The sequence below is a fragment of the Scyliorhinus torazame genome, chromosome 7, assembly GCF_047496885.1.
Source record: "Scyliorhinus torazame isolate Kashiwa2021f chromosome 7, sScyTor2.1, whole genome shotgun sequence".
Lineage (NCBI taxonomy): Eukaryota > Metazoa > Chordata > Chondrichthyes > Carcharhiniformes > Scyliorhinidae > Scyliorhinus > Scyliorhinus torazame.
The window spans coordinates 251,329,151-251,346,369 of record NC_092713.1 but is presented as its reverse complement, the minus strand read 5'-3'; the positions used below and the strand labels follow the sequence as shown (position 1 = coordinate 251,346,369).

The 17,219-nt window shown below is 43.3% G+C and overlaps 1 protein-coding gene across 2 annotated transcripts in view; it reads left to right on the top strand.

Annotated features, from left to right (window-relative positions):
- pfdn1 (prefoldin subunit 1) overlaps positions 1–9,413 on the top strand; it is a 136,907-nt gene extending 127,494 nt beyond the window's left edge. For both annotated transcript variants that reach the window (XM_072512249.1, XM_072512250.1), the window contains exon 4: positions 8,547–9,413. In XM_072512249.1, coding sequence (XP_072368350.1) covers positions 8,547–8,630 — 84 coding nt within the window. In that variant the 3' untranslated portion in view covers positions 8,631–9,413. The remainder of the gene's footprint in view (positions 1–8,546) is intronic.
- Positions 9,414–17,219: the final 7,806 nt, after the last annotated feature.

The following is a 17,219-nucleotide window of genomic DNA, read 5'->3' as shown; positions in this document are numbered from 1 at the left end:
TCCCTGGGTGAAGAAGGTGGGGTATTGTGATTTCGGACCTTGCTCTACATTTTGTGGATTTGGCCCTAGACTCAGGTCCCTCCCAACGCCTGCCTTGGAGATTGGATACGGTGCTGTTGGCAGACATTGGGTTTTGTGAATGTATATCCTCCGCCATTGGGAAGTATATAAAATCTTAGAAAAGTGAGTCTGATGTGGCCTTCCGTGCTGAGGGAGGCCCTTAAGGTGGTCATTAGAGGGGTGGGGGAGGGGGGGGGGATAATTTCTTACAAAACAAATGTGAAAAGGTCTGTGTGGGTGGAGCGGCAGAAGCTGGACCATCAGTATTCACTTGACCTTACCCTGGAGTTACTGTCAACAGGTAAGGGGTAAGGCGGTGAGCCAGCTGCGACGCTCGAGGGGGGCATTGTATGAACACGGAAGAAGGCCAGTCGTCTTTTGGCTCATCAATTGAGGCGTCAGGCTGCTTCCCAGGAGATTGTACAGATAAAGGACCCAGGCGACAGTTTGGTTTCTGCCCCGTCTAAAGTCAATGCGGCTTTTGAAATATTTTATAGGGATAGCTATAGATCGGAGCCCCTGGAGGAGGATTTGGCCATGGCGGAGATTTTGGAATGGTTATCCTTTCAATTGGTGGAGAGAAAAGTGGGGGGATTTGGACTATCTGTTGGGTCCTGAGGAAATTATGAAAGTATTGGGTTAATGCGGACGGGTAAAGCTCCCAACCCTGATAGATTCCCCATTGAGTTTTACAAGACATTTTCGGGTCAGTTGATCCAATTAATATTGGACATGTTCAATGACTCCTTGTCCTGGGGTTTGTTACCCACTACACTGCGCAGATCTGTATTTCCCTGATCCTGAAGAAAGACAAGGACCTTACGGAATGTAGGCCGTTTCAACCCATTTTGCTTTTGAATACAGTCATTAAATTGCGCACAAAGGTGCTTGTGCTGCGGTTAGAACCCTGCCTTCCAGAGGTGATTGTGGAAGACCAAGCAGGCTTTGTTAAGGGTCGGCAGTTGTCGGCAATATACGGCGCTGTTAAATGCTGTTCTTTCCCCTTCTCTTGCACCCGAACCAGAGACGATTGTATCCACGGATGCCAAAAAAGCATTCAATATGGTGGAGTGGGGATCTCTTTGATATCCTTGGGAGGTTTGATTTTGGGCAAAATTTTATTTATTGGATTAATTTGCTCTATCGAGCCCCCACTGCTCGTGTCCACACTAATGTATTGAGGTCGGGGTATTTTCCATTATGTGGGGGTGTGAGGCAGGGATGTCCAATGTCTCCGTTTCTATTTGCTTTGGTGATTGAACCACTGGCCATGGCGTTGGGATCCCGTGGTGGGCGGAGGGGGATGGGTCAGGACGGAAGGGTGCATGGGGTGTCCTTTTTAAAAAAAATTATTTTATTACAAACATGTATCAAAGCAGGTTATAACAAATAAACACCCCGGGAAACATACTTCCCAACAATCAACTATACAGTCTGTACAGATTTTCCCCCTTTTTCACCCCCCCCCCCCCACCCCCCTGCGACGAACAGCTCCTCAAACACGGTCACAAACATTCCCCACCTTTTCTGTGCATGGGGTATCCTTGTGTGCAGGTGATTTGCTTCTTTATATTGCGATCCCAATTCTCACTGTGGATGGGATGGCAAAGCTACTTGGGAGTTTTGGCTCCTTCTCTGGGTATAGTTTAAGTTTGGAGGGGAGCGAGTGCTTTCCCCGGGGAGGGCAGTCTGTCTGGGGGTGTTGCCTTTAAGCCTGGCCAGATCTGGCTTTCATTGAAAGGGAGCCGGGGTAGCCCACGACTAGGCCTCGCTCCATGGATTGGATTGTGCTGGTCTAGTGAGTGGGGTTAGGTTTGACTTGCAGAGGTAGAATGGCCTTCCCCTGTCCTTGTCAGACAGAGTCTGGACTGTTGGAGTGGGTGTCCTCCCGAGGTTTTTATTTATTTTTCATAGCATCGACTATCTCACTAGCTATTTCTTTTAAGACCCTAGGATGAAATCCACCAGGGCCCAGGGACATTTCAACCCGCAGTTTCAACAATTTTCGAAGTACTGCTTCCCTGGGAATTGTAATTTTCTCGAATTCCTCCCGCCCTTCAATTCCTGATTTACTCTGTCTCCACCTCCTATCATAGAACAAACCTTTCATCCCAGGAGCCAATCTTGCGAGTCATCGCAGTACTGTGTCTAATGCAAGTATGTCCTTCTCTAGATATGGAAACCAACACAGTACTCCTGGTGTGATCTCACCAAAGCTGTATACTTCTTTATTCTTGTGCTCCAGGCCCCTTCCATAAAGGCCACTTGCCACTTTCCTTGCCGTTCCTTGCTGTACGCTAACTTAATGTGTTCCTTGTACTAATACACCCACTTCTCTTTAATCATCAACAATATGAATTTCATGCCTTTAAAATATAAATCGGCTTTTCTGGAAAATTTCATACTTCCCCACATTATACTCCACCTGACACCTTATTATCCACTCATTTAACCTACCCATATCTTTTCAACCTCTTTGTGTCCTCTTCTCAGCCTACATTCCTGCCTACCCTTGTATTATATAAAATACAAAATCAACATCAACTGTCAGATCAGCCAAATATTTTAATAGTTTTACATATGTATGGAGAATGGATTCATCAAAAGTGGTTAGAAACATCGTGTTTATGTTTGAAAAAAGCTGCATGAATATCTGGTTAAGTACAGGATTGAAGTTTGTAAAGATCAAATACTCTGGATAGCACAATGCTTCCAGTCCTATTGGAATGACACCATCTGTGGAGTGCAACTGACGAGGATTAAATAATATATTCATAATGATGTCCCACATGCTTGTTTATCTTAACCAGTTCGGGAGAAATTTCAAATTTGGAAATGTTATTAATGGTTATATTTTTTGAGGTTAAATAAGTGGGGACGTTCCATGATGAAAGAGCTTTACATGGGTTATTTGAAGGAGAAAGATCAAGAATAGGTTTTTACAATTCCACCCTTCATATGCTCTCTTGTATGGTGTTTCTTCTAGCTTTTATGATGCTCTGATTCATAATAACAGGAGTGTTACAGCAGGTAGGGAAATTATGTATTACATGGGACAGCACAGTAGTTAGCACTGCTGCCTCACAGAGCCAGGGACCCAGGATCAATTCTGACCTTGGGTGACTGTCTGCGTGGAGTTTGCACATTCTGCCTTATCCTGTGTGGATTTCCTCCGGGTGCTCCGGTTTCCTCCCACGGTCCAAAGATGTGCAAGTTACGTGGATTGGCCATGCTCAATTGCCCCTAAATATCCAAAGGTTAGGTGTGGTTACGGGGTTAGGGCAGGGGAGTGGGCTTAGGCAGGGTGCTATTTCAGAGGGTCGGTGCAGGCTCGATGAGCCGAATGTCCTCCTGCACTGTAGGGATTCTATGAATCTGCTGCCTGAAACAAAAGGTAATGTAAAAAAGCCATGGGGGATTGAATTTTTTGTTTACTCAGTGAGTTGTGATGATCTGGAATGCGCTACCTGAAATGCATTGGAAGTGAATTCAGTATTAACTTAAAAAAGAGAATTTTGACAAAGTATGGCATCAAGAATCCTGAGAAAAACTAGAATCAATGGGAATCAGGAGGGAAACTCCACTGGTTGGAGTCATACCTGGCACAAAGGAAGATGGTTGTGATGGATGGAGGTCAATCATCACAGTTCTAGAACCATCACTGCAGGAGTTCCTCAGGGCAGTGTCCTAGGCCCAACCATCTTCAGCTGCTTCATCAATGACCTTCCTTCCACCATAAGGTCAGATGTGGGGATGTTCGCAGATGACTGCACAATGTTCAGCACCATTCGCGGCTCCTCAGGTAATGAAGCAGTCCATGTCCAAGTGCAGCTAGACCTGGACAATATCCAGGCTTGGGCTGTCAAGTGGCAAGTTACATTTGTGCTACACAAGGGCGGATCTAACCATTGCCCCATGACATTCAATGGCTTTACCATCGCTAAATCCCCCATAATCAACATCCTGGGGGTTACCATTGATCAGAAACTGAACTGGACTAGCCATATTAATATTTTGTATCAGAACAGGTCAAAAGACTAGGAATCCTACAGCTAGTAACTCACATCCTGACCCCCCAAAGGCTGTCCACCATCTACAAGGCACAAGTCAGTAGTGTAATGGGATATTCTCAACTTGCCTGGATGAATGCAGCTTCAACAACACTCAAGAAGCTCAACACCATCCAGGACAAAACAGTCCACTTGATTGCTACCCCTTCCAGAAACATTCAATCCCTCCACCACTGATGAACAGTTGCAGCCTTGTGCACCATCTACAAGATGCACCGCACAAACTTGCCAAGGTTCCTTTGGCAGCACCTTCCAAACCCATGACCACCTAAAATGACACGAGCAACAGAGTCCTGGGAACCCCACCACCTGAAGGTTCGCCTCCAAGTCGCTCATCACCACAACTTGGAAATATATCACGTTCCTTCACTGTCATTGGGTCAAAATCCTGGAACTCCCTCCCTAACAGCACTATGGGTGTACCTACATCTCAGGGACTGCAGCGGTTCAAGAAGGCAACTCACCACTATCTTCTGAAGGACAACTAGGGATGGCCCATAAATGCTGGCCTAACCAGCGACTCCCACACCGGAAATGAATTTGAAAAAGAATTGGCTCTCTTTAGAAAAGAAAAATTGCAAATCTATGAAGAGACAGCATTGGAGTGGAACTAATTAATAACTCTTTCAGAGTTCTTGCAGAGGCTCGATCGAACAAATTACCTTATTTTGCGATGGATAATTCTGTGATATTGTTGAATTCTGCATGGGACAAAAAATTGACAAATTTGTACGGCAGAAGAGTACTATTTATTTAAATCTTTGAATAATATTTTCTATCTTGCATTTTTGGCATAGCCAGATTGTACTCATTATGTTTTAATTAATAGTGATAATGTTTTTGCATTGAAATTCTCTTTCTTTAATCCCTGTCTTAGTCAGTCTTTCTTTTGAGCTTCTCTGGAATCTGTCTACCAAACATGTATCTCACCAGTCTCTCTTTGCTGAATGTCTTTCTGTTGAGTTAATGGTGCTACAGAACCTGAAGAGTGCCTCCCAGGCAGGAAACTGAATTAATTAGCTGAGTGGGATTGTGTCGGAGCCAATTGTGTGTCTGCATGGGCACAGCAAGACATATCATTAGCAGTAAGTTTATATACACAGCTGAAAATTACAGGAAACGTAGATGCGTACATTTCAATGTATTTATAGTTCACTTTAAAATAAGTAGCAGCTGAATTACAAACATAAGAAAATTAATAATATAAAAGGATTGGCTGGTGCAGCAACTCTGTCTTGCCTACACACCATTGCCTTTGTATGCTCTCCTTTCTGTCCACCAGCCACACAATCTCCTTGGAGAGGCATAGAAACCTTGGAACCCTTATCTCCAGAATAAAGCTGTTGTTTAAGATGACAAAGCCTACTCCATTTACTTTCTGCCTAATAAATCCAACATTACTTCATCTACATTCTGATGGATGGAAGTGTGGAAATGTACAATAGAGTAGCAGTGTTAATTTGTTTTAATTACAGAATGCTTTGTAAATTGGTGTAACTGCAAATACTTATAAATTTCTATGTGGAATTGAATTCTGATGAATTACTGAATGGTTGACTAACTGATAGTGCTCTTCAACACTTCAATGCTCTTCAACGCATTGCAGACTTTACTGTGTGTAGTTTATAGAATAGTGATCGCGCATAAAAGCAACTTCCTCCTCTCAATCAAATTTGATCTTAGTACCTTAAGACTTTCCTGTAAACAATTGTTTACAAACAGTAAACACCTTCTTAAAATGTCAGTCAATTCAATCACTCATATTTTAGTTGAATCTATATGGAAATTATATTAAAAATAATTGTTGGCCTGATGATGTGTACTGTGCAATACAAAACTGAGCACTCGTGATTATTTTTCATAATTGAATCAAGATTATACATGTTTGATACCTGGGGTAAATTGTGTGGGAGTATTTCTTTAATTTTATAGAGGATGTTGGTGTCACTGGCTATGTCAGCATTTGTTGCCCATCCCTAATTGACCTTGAGAAGATGGTGGTGAGCTACCTTCTTGAACCGCTATAGTCTGTGTGGTGTAGGTACACCCACTGTGCTATTAAGAAGTGTTACAATCCCAGCTGATACTGGACAAGTCAGATCCCAGAGGGTAACCTGGCTTGATCGATCTTAGCTTTCGTTTTTAGAAATCACGGAGGAAAGTTACTGAACTAACTCATAGGGATCTGCTGGAGAACATTTAACACACAAAATAAAATATTTCTTCAAAAAATAAAAATGAACTATATTATACCAGAGAAAAAGGTTGGAAAGATCACAATACAACACAAGAAGACACTTCAAATTCCCACTTCTGCATCAATGCCTTTACAAATGCATAAACCAGTGAAGAGCAAGTGCTTGATACATAAAGGCTTCTCGCTGTTGCAAATGTTTTTTTCCCAGTGAATTTCTGACTATTCAGTTGATGCTTTTTACCCAATCTGTATTTCTCCCCAAGACACCCAAATAAACTCAGTCTGCCTGTCACACCTTTGCTAAACTGATCACTTCACTGAGTTCTGTAACTAATTATTCATTCAACTACTGTCCCAATTTCCTTGTAATGTTTTCTTTGCAGAGAGCTCAAAATCCATGTCTTCACTCTCCGACACACAATTAACTCTTCTGACTTTTCTGTGTCACTTGACCACTGTTGCTATGCAAAGATTCCTTTCAGTCAGGAATCTAAAAATATTTATTTAATGAATTGAATATCTACCTTTTAGCTGCTGTGATGGGATTTGAACTGTATCTCCGAATAATTATTTCAGGCCTTTGAATTACTAGCCCAGTTACATAACCATTGTGCTACTGTTCCCAATGTTCTGTCTGAGTAAGTCCCATAGGAGTAAGTTATCTGGAAAGAATTTGCCACCTTTTGTGCTTTGAACTTTTGTACTTGGTTTAGAAATTGATCCAGATCCACTATAAAATGATATGGAGTTAAAATTATAAAATTAACTACACCTCTTTAGGAAGCCATGATGTGGGGATGCGGCATTGGACTGGGGTGAGCAGTGGGTACTGTGCTCTTTTTAAGGTTGAACAAAAAAAAAAAATCAAAGTTATGATAATTATGTCCTACTGCGTTATTGGCAATGTCTTTGGTTGAATCCATTATTCAAACTTTTGTGAAGCTAGCTGGGCAGGTGGTGGCGTAGTGGTATTGACACTGGACTATTTAACCAGTGACCCATAGTAATGCTCTGGGGACCCAGGTTCAAATCCCGCCACTGCAGATGGTGAAGTTTGAATTCAATTAAAATCTGGAATCATGAAACCCTTGTCAATTGTTGTAAAAACCCATCACTTCAATAATGTCCTTTGGGGAAAGAAATCTGGCCTACATGTGACTCCAGACCCACAGCAATGCCCTCTCAAGGACAATTAGGGATGGGCTGGCAGTAAATGCTGGCGCAGCCTGCGAAGCCCACGTCCCATGAACCATTGTGCTACCATGAACAAATAAAAAAAAGAAGCTATATTAGCGAACCAGGCTACTGTGCTATGCGGTCATTAGCTTGAAGTTCAGTTATTCATCCACTGAGATAATGATCTACACTGTCCCATGAAGGCATTTGGAGCAACTGCTTCTCCAGTGCCCATGAAGATGTTCAAATTTGTACAGTGTCAGGAGAGTCATGTGGGTGGGTAGTTTTCTCTGGTTAATAATAAATCTATTTCTGGAATATCGGATTTAGGAACTTTCCAGTACTAGTGAACTGCTAAGTGAACAAAACAGGAATTGGGTGGCCAGCATAACATCAAAATTGAGCTGTTGGAGACTGAAAAACAACATGGTTGTTTAGATAGCATGAGAAGTGTCACATGGATTTACAAGATAAAGCAATAAGCATACACTTAGATAGAAAAATATAACATTACACAAGAGAATATTGATAATATTGTATATTCTGGCTGCCATTTTTGGAAAATCAAAGGAAAACCCAAAACATGTTTTGTGATTTTCTGTTATGGCGCTTATATATTAATCATGATCAGAAAGTTATGTACCATAGGTAAATTATTCAGTCAATGTCTGTTGACAAAAATCCAGTTTGTTTGCATGGGTAGAATGAAGTCTGATGCTAACATTTAAAAAAAGAAACTTACCTCTCTGACAAAGTAATTTGTTACATATCCTGTGGTTGCAGAACTATTAATATTTGAGCTGGCTCTATTTGCGCTTCAGCAGTTAATTAAATACGTGTCTGTCTGATGTGTCAAATGGCAACTGGTTTTATCCAGTATTCTCAAGTATGGACCCAAGAGCTTGTTGTTGTTCTTCGCAGATAATTCAATTGCCAAAAGATTTGGCAATTGTTGTGGTTTCTTTAAAAAACATGAAAAGCTAAATCAGGATATTATAAATCAAACTAACTGTGTATGCATTGTCTCTTTATTTTATTGACAGCAACGAAAATCCTATTTGGAACGCAGTGTGAAAGATGCAGAAGACAACATCAGAGAAATGCTAATGGCCAGAAAAGGACAATAACTTGTTTACGCGACTGGGAATTGGGTTTCAAAATTAAACAGAAGCCACTTTCATATTGGTGCCCGTTAGGTTGGATTCTTCGAGACTGGTGTCCATGAGCCAGCTCCCGGCATTAACCCAAAGCCGTCACCCTTCTCCAGTGACACACTTGTAGACCCGGTTTTCTTTGTAGGTTTATGCTTCTGCTGCCGGGTGATAGGAGTTGGATCTAGTTGTGTAACTGGTAGGAAGTGACTCTTGGCTAACAATCTTCTAGAATCCAACTAAAACATAAGTTAATATAAAAGCAACTGAAATGGTACAATTTAGCTGTACAAATTAGTATTTGGCTTCCACATCGTTCCTGTGATCTGTGTAGTACATGACTGCTTTGATCTTCAGATCCAGCCAAGCTATTTTCTTTGTTTGGTTATTAATTATCTGCATCAAAAAAGCAAAAATGTATTTTTTTTAAATTTGGTAAATGTAAACAGCCCACTTCATTTTATGTGAGTTACTTTAACACTGAAGTTTTGGCAGCCTGTGTTGTTTGGAAAACAAACCTGTGTTTACTGTGTATCTGGTTTCCTAAAGTATGTACAATTGGTAAACTGATATTGAGACAGGTTTATAATATACTACCACTGTTTTCCTCATTCTGGCATCTGTCTTCACATTGGAATGTAAAATTATATAAATGTGCATTTGTGAATACATGAAATGTCTTGCTCTGAAACAGTCTCATTATTTGTTTTGCATATTGAGAAGAATCTGCTGAAATGAAAATAAACATCATAATATAAAGTGGTGTCCTATTCTCCATTATTTAAAGTCTTGGATTATACACATTTTATCGTAATATTAGCATTTGCTGTCTTCCACAAGCCATTAAGATGGTTTTGATTATGTTGTTATTGTGGCTATTGAAGCCATCTTAATGCTGCCAACAAGAAGTACTTTGACAAAATTTGTCCCAGTGTTTCTTCATTATGTAAATTTACCCTATACCAATCACAGGCCATTTTCAGACGGCATTTAAGAGTCAACCACATTGCTGTCACATGTAGGCCAGTCACATGTAGGCCAGTCCAGGTAAGAACAGCAGATTTCCCTCCTGAAGAACATTAGTGAACCAGGTCGGCTTTTGTGACAATCGGCAATGGTTTCATGATCATCATTCGACTTTTTAATTCCAGATTTTTATTGAATTCAGATTTCACCATCTGCTGCGGTGGGATTGAATCCAGGTCCCCATCTTGGGTCTCTGGATCACTTGTCCAGTGGACAAATTATTGACCACAGAATTCCCAACCTCTGACCTGCTTATGTAACCGCAGTATTTACACGGCTGGCACAATTCAGTTTCTGGTTAATGGTAACCAGGGTTTTAATAGTAGGGGAATTCAGTGATTGTAATATCAAGGAAATGGTTGGATTCTCCCTTGTTGGAGTTCGTCATGCCTGGCACTTGCGTGGTCACTTGTCATTTACCAGCCTAAGCCTGAATCTTGTCCAGGTCTTGCTGCAAATGGGCACAAACTGCTTCAGTATCTGAAAAGTCACAAATGGTGCTGAACATTGTGCAGTCATCAGCCAGCATCGTACTCCTGACTTCATGTTGGAGGGAAGGTTATTAATGAAGCAACTGAAGATGGTTGAGCCTAGGACACTACCCTGAGGAACTCTTGCATTGATGTCCTGGAACTGAGTTGATTGGCCTCCAACAACCTCAGCCATCTTTCTTTGTGCTAAGTATGATTCCAATGCCCCCGATTCCCATTCACTCCAGTTTTATTAGGACTCCTTAATACCACACACAGTCAAATGCTGCTTTGATGCCAGAGTAACCAATTATTTTTTCCAATCAAAGAGCAATTTAGCGTGGCCAATCCACCTACCCTGCACACATTTGGGTTATGGGGGTGAGACCCACGCAGACATGGGGAGAATATGAAAACTCCACACAGACAGTGACCCAGAGCCGGGATCGAACCTGGGTCCTCAGCGCCACGAGGCAGCAGTGCTAACCACTGCACCGCCGTGCCGCCCCCTAAGGGGCACCACATGCTTGAAGGTTGGTTATCCAATATTAGACTAAACTTACTTTCCTTTCAAGAAATAGGTATGTTTTTGAATATGTGGGGTTCAACAAGTATTGGGAAGTGCCGCCCGCACTCATGTGAGAGGCTTTGAAGGTGGTATACGGGGAGATAATTTTGCATGAGGCACAGAAAGATAGGGAGATTTTATATTTCAACCACATTCCTGAGCTCAAACTATAGAAAGTTAAAACCATAAACTCCATGAGGTCACAATGCCAATATTAACCATTCCTCAAATAAATTTTGGATTGAAGTGTTTACATGAATATTAAGTACAAATGCAGGAGACACAATTACATTGCTCTCAAAATTTTTTCAAGCTTAAGTCGTTTCAGAATCAAATGATGTCTGCTCTGAAGCAAAGTTTCACCACATGTTGCATCGTAAAGAATTTGAAAAAGATACTGGAGATTAACTTCCATTGTGGAGGCATTTGTACTTTGTAACATCTCTGAAATATTCGGATCGTAAATGGAGGTTCGAAAATACTTCAGAGTATATTTTTTATATTTCATTACATAATGCAACAATTTTGAGAATTTCTGAGGGATATGTTGAGGTTTTATACAAAGAAAGTCTTTTCTCTTTTACAGTCTTTAAAATAAGGATAACTGGACAAGAAGAGAGTACATTTCCTGTCAATTTCTCCAAAGTTTCAAAAGATGTGAAGAATTAAATTTTCTTTTCAGTCTTAGCTAAGATGTCATTCATACTCCTTCACCACCATCTTCTCAAGAGCAATTAGGGATGGGCAATAAAATACTGATCTTGCCTGTGCTGCCCATATCCTGTGACTTTCTATCCACTCAGGTGGACATAGCGGGTTAGCTCTATTCAAAGAAGAAGGGTCCAGTTTTTTGGTGATTGTTTGTTCCTCAGCCGACATCTTTCAAAAAAAAAACAAGTAATCCAGTCTTTTATCTCATTCCAATTTGCAGGACTTTGTGATTCTTAAATTAACTGTCACATATATTATGACCGTGAGTACACTTCAAAGGTATTCTTTTGAGGGTGGAGTGCTTTGCACATCCTGAGGTTGTGAAAGATACTGCGGTGGATTCCCTGCTCCGCAATGCCATAAATGTGGATCGAGATCGAGTGTTGGTCGAAAATCAAGTTTGGAGCTGATTTTCTCCTGGGGGAACAGATAATGGACAGTGTAAGATAGTTGGATGCGGGATGCACAAGGGGTCTGCAGCTGGTGGCCTGTGTGTGTCCAGGACACCCGTCCATGGCTGATGGTACAGGGGTTGGCATTTGGTGCAAGGGGGCTGCCAGTGGATGGGTTTTGATTGGCCTCGAGGGAGAAGGGGGGTGTGCAGAATGCGAGGCGGGTGTGATGGCAGGGACACAGAGACGGTGGCGCACCGCAGCTGGCCTATGGGGTTGCCCATCCTTTCTCCGCTGGGGGGTGGGGGGAGTGATGCCAGGGACACAGGTGGTGTCTCACCCGGGCTGCCCTAAGGAGATCGTTCATCTTCTTGCGGCATTGCAGTCCGCTTCTCAGGGTTCTCCACCTCTGCCCAGGCCCGGTTTACATTAGCAGGTGGTAACCTGCCCACCCTGGAAAAGAGGATGTCCTGCCTCTGCTCCACAGCATCCAACATGGTCTCCAGCTCTGTGTTGGCAAACCCCAGGGTAGCTCTGTGTCGGGCCATCTTCCTGGCTGGAATGGGGAGTAGAGTGCTTATATGCAGCTCCAGCTTGTCAAACTCTCCAATGCCAATTCCGGCCCCAGCGAATCTGACTCTGGCATCAGTTGAAATTGCACTAATTTTGTGTGGGCAGACTGCTGGCCCATTAGCATGTCCTGAATGGATCTGGGACTGGCGCCACCCAACATTCCCAACTCAGTCCCGGCGTCGAACACTGAGGGCGTGACCGAATGGCCAAGCTGCACCCAGAAAGCAGCGTGCCACACCAAAATATGGCCAGTAGAAAGCCGGAGACCCCACTCCTGGGATCTACCCGGCTCTATGTTGCGATGTGAATCCCGCCCATTGTGGGCGACATCACCTTTTGGCAAAATTGCATATTAGAGCAAGACAGCTAGTATTCTAATTTGCTATTTCTTGAGGCACTCGAGGCGTTGGGATCTTTCCCCTTCCCCTCGGAGGAACACCATTCCTGGTGGGTTGGTTTAGCTCACTGGGCTAAATTGCTGGCTTTTAAAGCAGACCAAGGCAGGCCAGCAGCACGGTTCAATTCCCATACCAGCCTCCCCGAACAGGCGCCGGAATGTGGCGACTAGGGGCTTTTCACAGTAACTTCATTGAAGCCTACTCGTGACAATAAGCAATTTTAATTTCATTTTCATTTCATTCAGTACTGGTCTCCACAAAAGGAGACCAAATGGAACGGCACTCGTAGGGATCTCCCACGGGATTGGAGGCCCGCAGGGTGGTGCCCTGGCACTGTTGGTGCTACCTGGGCACACTGGCAGTGCTCGCCTGACACACTGGCAGGGGTACCTTCGCACGGCCAAGATGCCCAGGTGGCACTGGCAGAGCTCCAACAGGGTACCAGGTTGGCATTGCCAAGGTGCCAAGCTGGTATTTATCACGCGGTGGCGATCGGGTCAGGGGTGCCATGCATGGTCGTTTGGGGGGTGCAGGGACTCCCTCATAGTGGGAGATTGGGTGTGAGTTCGGGGGCTCCAGAGATTGGCGTCCCTGTCTCTCGCTATGCTGAGGAGTTCCAGTGAGCAGAGCTCCTCACTGCCGAAAATGGGGCTGTGTGCGGCCTTGGCCATGCGTTCCTCGCTGAGGCCCCCTATCTAACCCGAGTAACATTTGATAGTGAGAAACACATGGCTCAACGTGTTTGCTATGGGACTTTGTTCTCATTTAGTTAACCCCCCCCATGTCTCTCAAACAGAGAATTTCTTCCATTGTGTAAATGCAAGTTAATTTTATACATTGTAGTCTTTAATAAGCTTTGATGCAAAGTTTTGTTATGAATACAAGTTTGTTGGAAAGAAAAATTAATTTATTATATCAAATGGTTCAATATCCTGAAGTGCATTTTAAAATTAGTACAGCATTCACCATGTAGATAATTGTCAGAGATTCATCTTTGAGCAAAATGGACAAAAATGAAGGGGACCAAGGTAGTAGGAAGATTTTAGAGGTTTGCAGTAATATTCTATTAAAACATGTTTTGGTGCCTTCGTGTGGTGGCACACGGTAACAACTGTTAATATTTGTAATAATTGATTTTTTCTTTCTGAGGAATGGATGTAATCCAAAGAAAGAACATGACCAATAATGTGCTCACTACACAGACTCTCAAATAGCCTGTAAATACATAGAATGTTTCCAGAATTTTGATCATTGTTTTCTTTTTTTAGCTTGTTTAATTAAATTATAAAATGAGCGAGAAAATTGAGTTATAATAATAACTTGCATTTATGTACTGCATTTAACAGAAACAAATTGTTATGGGATGCTTCGTAGAAAAGGAACACCACCAAAACGAAGAATAGGCGTGTTTTTTATTCGTTGTTGGCTTGGCCAGCATTTATTTCCCATCCTTAATTGCCCCATAGAAGGTAAGCTGCCTCCTTCATATTAGGAAGCTTGGTCAAAGAGCCAGATTGAAAAAGGGTATTAAACGAGGAATGGGAGTTGAAGGGGTTTAAGTAGAATTTTGGACAATTGAGGCTGGGTGACTGAAGGCATAGCCGCAAGTGGTGGGGCAAAGAAAGCGGGGTTCACAAGAGGACAGAGTCAATGGAACAAAGAGGGATTTAAACAAGGGTGGTGATTGTGAAGCTTTGGGGGACCAGGAGCTGATTTAGGTGGACAATGGTAAGGATGATGGCTGAGTGAAATTTACACAGAAAAGGACATGAGCAGCAGTATTTGGAGGGGCCCAAATTTGCAGAGGGAGGAAGGCCAAGAAATCATGACAGGTCGAGTCTGGAGGTGACAAAAGCATGGATGAGGGTTTCACCAGCAGATTGAGATGGCACCGGCAAACAATGGCCCAAAGATGGAACTAGGTTTTCCGTGTGACGTGACTTAAGGGAGGAAAGCGAGACTGAAAGATGTACGGATGGTATTCTGAGCTTGGGGAGCCTAGGCAACTGACAGTCACCAGTGGTGGAATATTTAAAGTATTTAAAATGTACAGCAGGCCAGAGATAGAGCAACAAAGTATCTCAGGGTGTGAGGCCAGAGAAGATTACAGATATAGGGAGGGGTGAGGCCTCAGAGGGATTTGTAATCAAGGGTGAGAATTTTTAAATCAAGACATCGCTTGACCAGGGGCCAATGTACGTCTGTGAGCACAGGGTGATAGAGGAATGCGGGTTAAGAAATCAGCACCAGAGAATTGCTAGAGAATCTCTGGCTATGATAAATAAGAGTGGAAACAAGTCAGGGCAGTTCCACAATGGATAATAGAAAAGAAGCAGTGGAGGAGGACATGTAGTCTATTGTATGTTCTCTCATATGATACATGGGAGAATATGTATTCAGGATTATTGTATCGCCTTTGTAAGAAAATGCACAATTATGTTGTGCTAATAACTTAGTTATCATTATAAATGATCTGATCACGAGGCAAAGTAGATTCCTTGTTTGTATAATACTGTGGTAATTGTCCCTTTAAAGGTAATACAGGAGTAAGGGTCACCTGGCCTGAGTGACGAATCAGGACTCAAAGTGGGGAATCACCTTAGGGGGTGGGGTTCTCTTCAGCAAGAATCATTCCGGAACTAGCTGCAGACATGCTGCTGTTCATGTTGATGCTTGCAACTAAATCTTTTGATGTTCACTAATGAAGTCTCTGAAAGTGCTTTGTCACAAATATTTACATAACTTCAAGGTTCTGATTCAAGCAAATCAAATTAATTTCTAATTCAAACCATTTTCATAATTAACTTTAATTCTAAAGGTTTAGTTGTTTGCAGAAAAAAAGGTAAACTGAAAACTGAGTGTATTGCTATATGAATAACATACTCTAATTTTCAAGTTTAATTCTTTTCTTTTTTTTAATAAACATTTTATTGAGGTATTTTTGGTATAGTAACAACAACAAAATAAACAATATACATGAAACCATAAACATAGTGCAAAAGCCATTTACCTTTGGTACAGGTCCCACCCTTATTAACCCCCTACTCTAAACTACTCCCCCCACCCCCCTCCCCACCCCATCTGCTGACGATTAATTTCCTGCAAAGAAGTTGACGAACGGTTGCCACCTCCAGGTGAACCCTAACAGTGACCCTCTCAAGGCAAACTTAATTTTCTCCAAACAGAGAAAGCTAGCCATGTCCGATAGCCAGGTCTCTGACTTCGGGGGCTTTGCGTCCCTCCAAGCTAATAGTATCCGTCTCCGGGCTACCAGGGAAGCAAAGGCCAGAACGTCTGCCTCTTTCTCCTCCTGGATTCCCAGGTCTTCTGACACCTCTGGACTTAGCGCCACCCTTGTTTTTAACACCGTAGACATGATGTCCGCAAACCCCTGCCAAAATCCCTTAAGCCTTGGACATGTCCAAAACATGTGGACATGGTTCGCCGGTCCTCCCGCACATTTTGCGCACCTGTCCTCCACCCCAAAGAATCTGCTCTTCCGGGCCACTGTCATGTGAGCCCGGTGAACAAACTTAAATTGTATCAGGCTGAGCCTGGCACATGTTGCGGACGCATTGACTCTACTCAACGCGTCTGCCCATAGACCATCCTCTACCTCACCTCCCAGCTCCTCCTCCCACTTGCGCTTCAGCTCCTCGGTCTGCATCTCCTCCAACTCCATAAGCTCCTTATAAATGTCCGAGACGCTCCCTTCTCCTACCCACCCTCTGGAAACTACCCTGTCCTGAATCCCCCTTGTAGGAGCGGGAACGTTGACACCTGTTTACGAAGGAAGTCCCGCACCTGCAGATACCTGAATTTGTTTCCCCTCGCCAACCCAAACTTTTCCTCCAACGCCCTCATACTCGGAAAGCTCCCCTCTATGAACATATCCCCCATCCTCTGAATCCCAGCTCTCCGCCATAACCAGAACCCCGCTGTCCATACTCCCCGGGACAAACTGGTGATTATCACAGATTGGGGCCGGTACCGATGCTCCCACTGCTCCCACATGCCTCCTCCATTGGCCCCTAACTCTCACGGCCGCCACCACCAATGGACTGGTGGAGTACCATGCCAGCGGGAATGGCAGAGGCGCAGTTACCAACGCCCCCAGACTGGTGCCCTTACATGAAGCCGCCTCCATACGCACCCATGCCGACCCCTCCCCCATCACCCACTTCCTGATCATGGCTATATTAGCCGCCCAGTAATAGTTGCTAAAATTTGGCAGCACCAGCCCGCCCTCTCCCCGACTCTGCTCAAGCATTACCTTCCTTACTCGTGGGGTCTTGCCCGCCCAAACCAAGCCCGTGATCACTCTGTTGACCCGCTTAAAGAAGGACCGCGGAATAAAGATGGGGAGACATTGAAATACAAATAGGAATCTCGGGAGGACCGTCATCTTCACCGTCTGCACCCTCCCA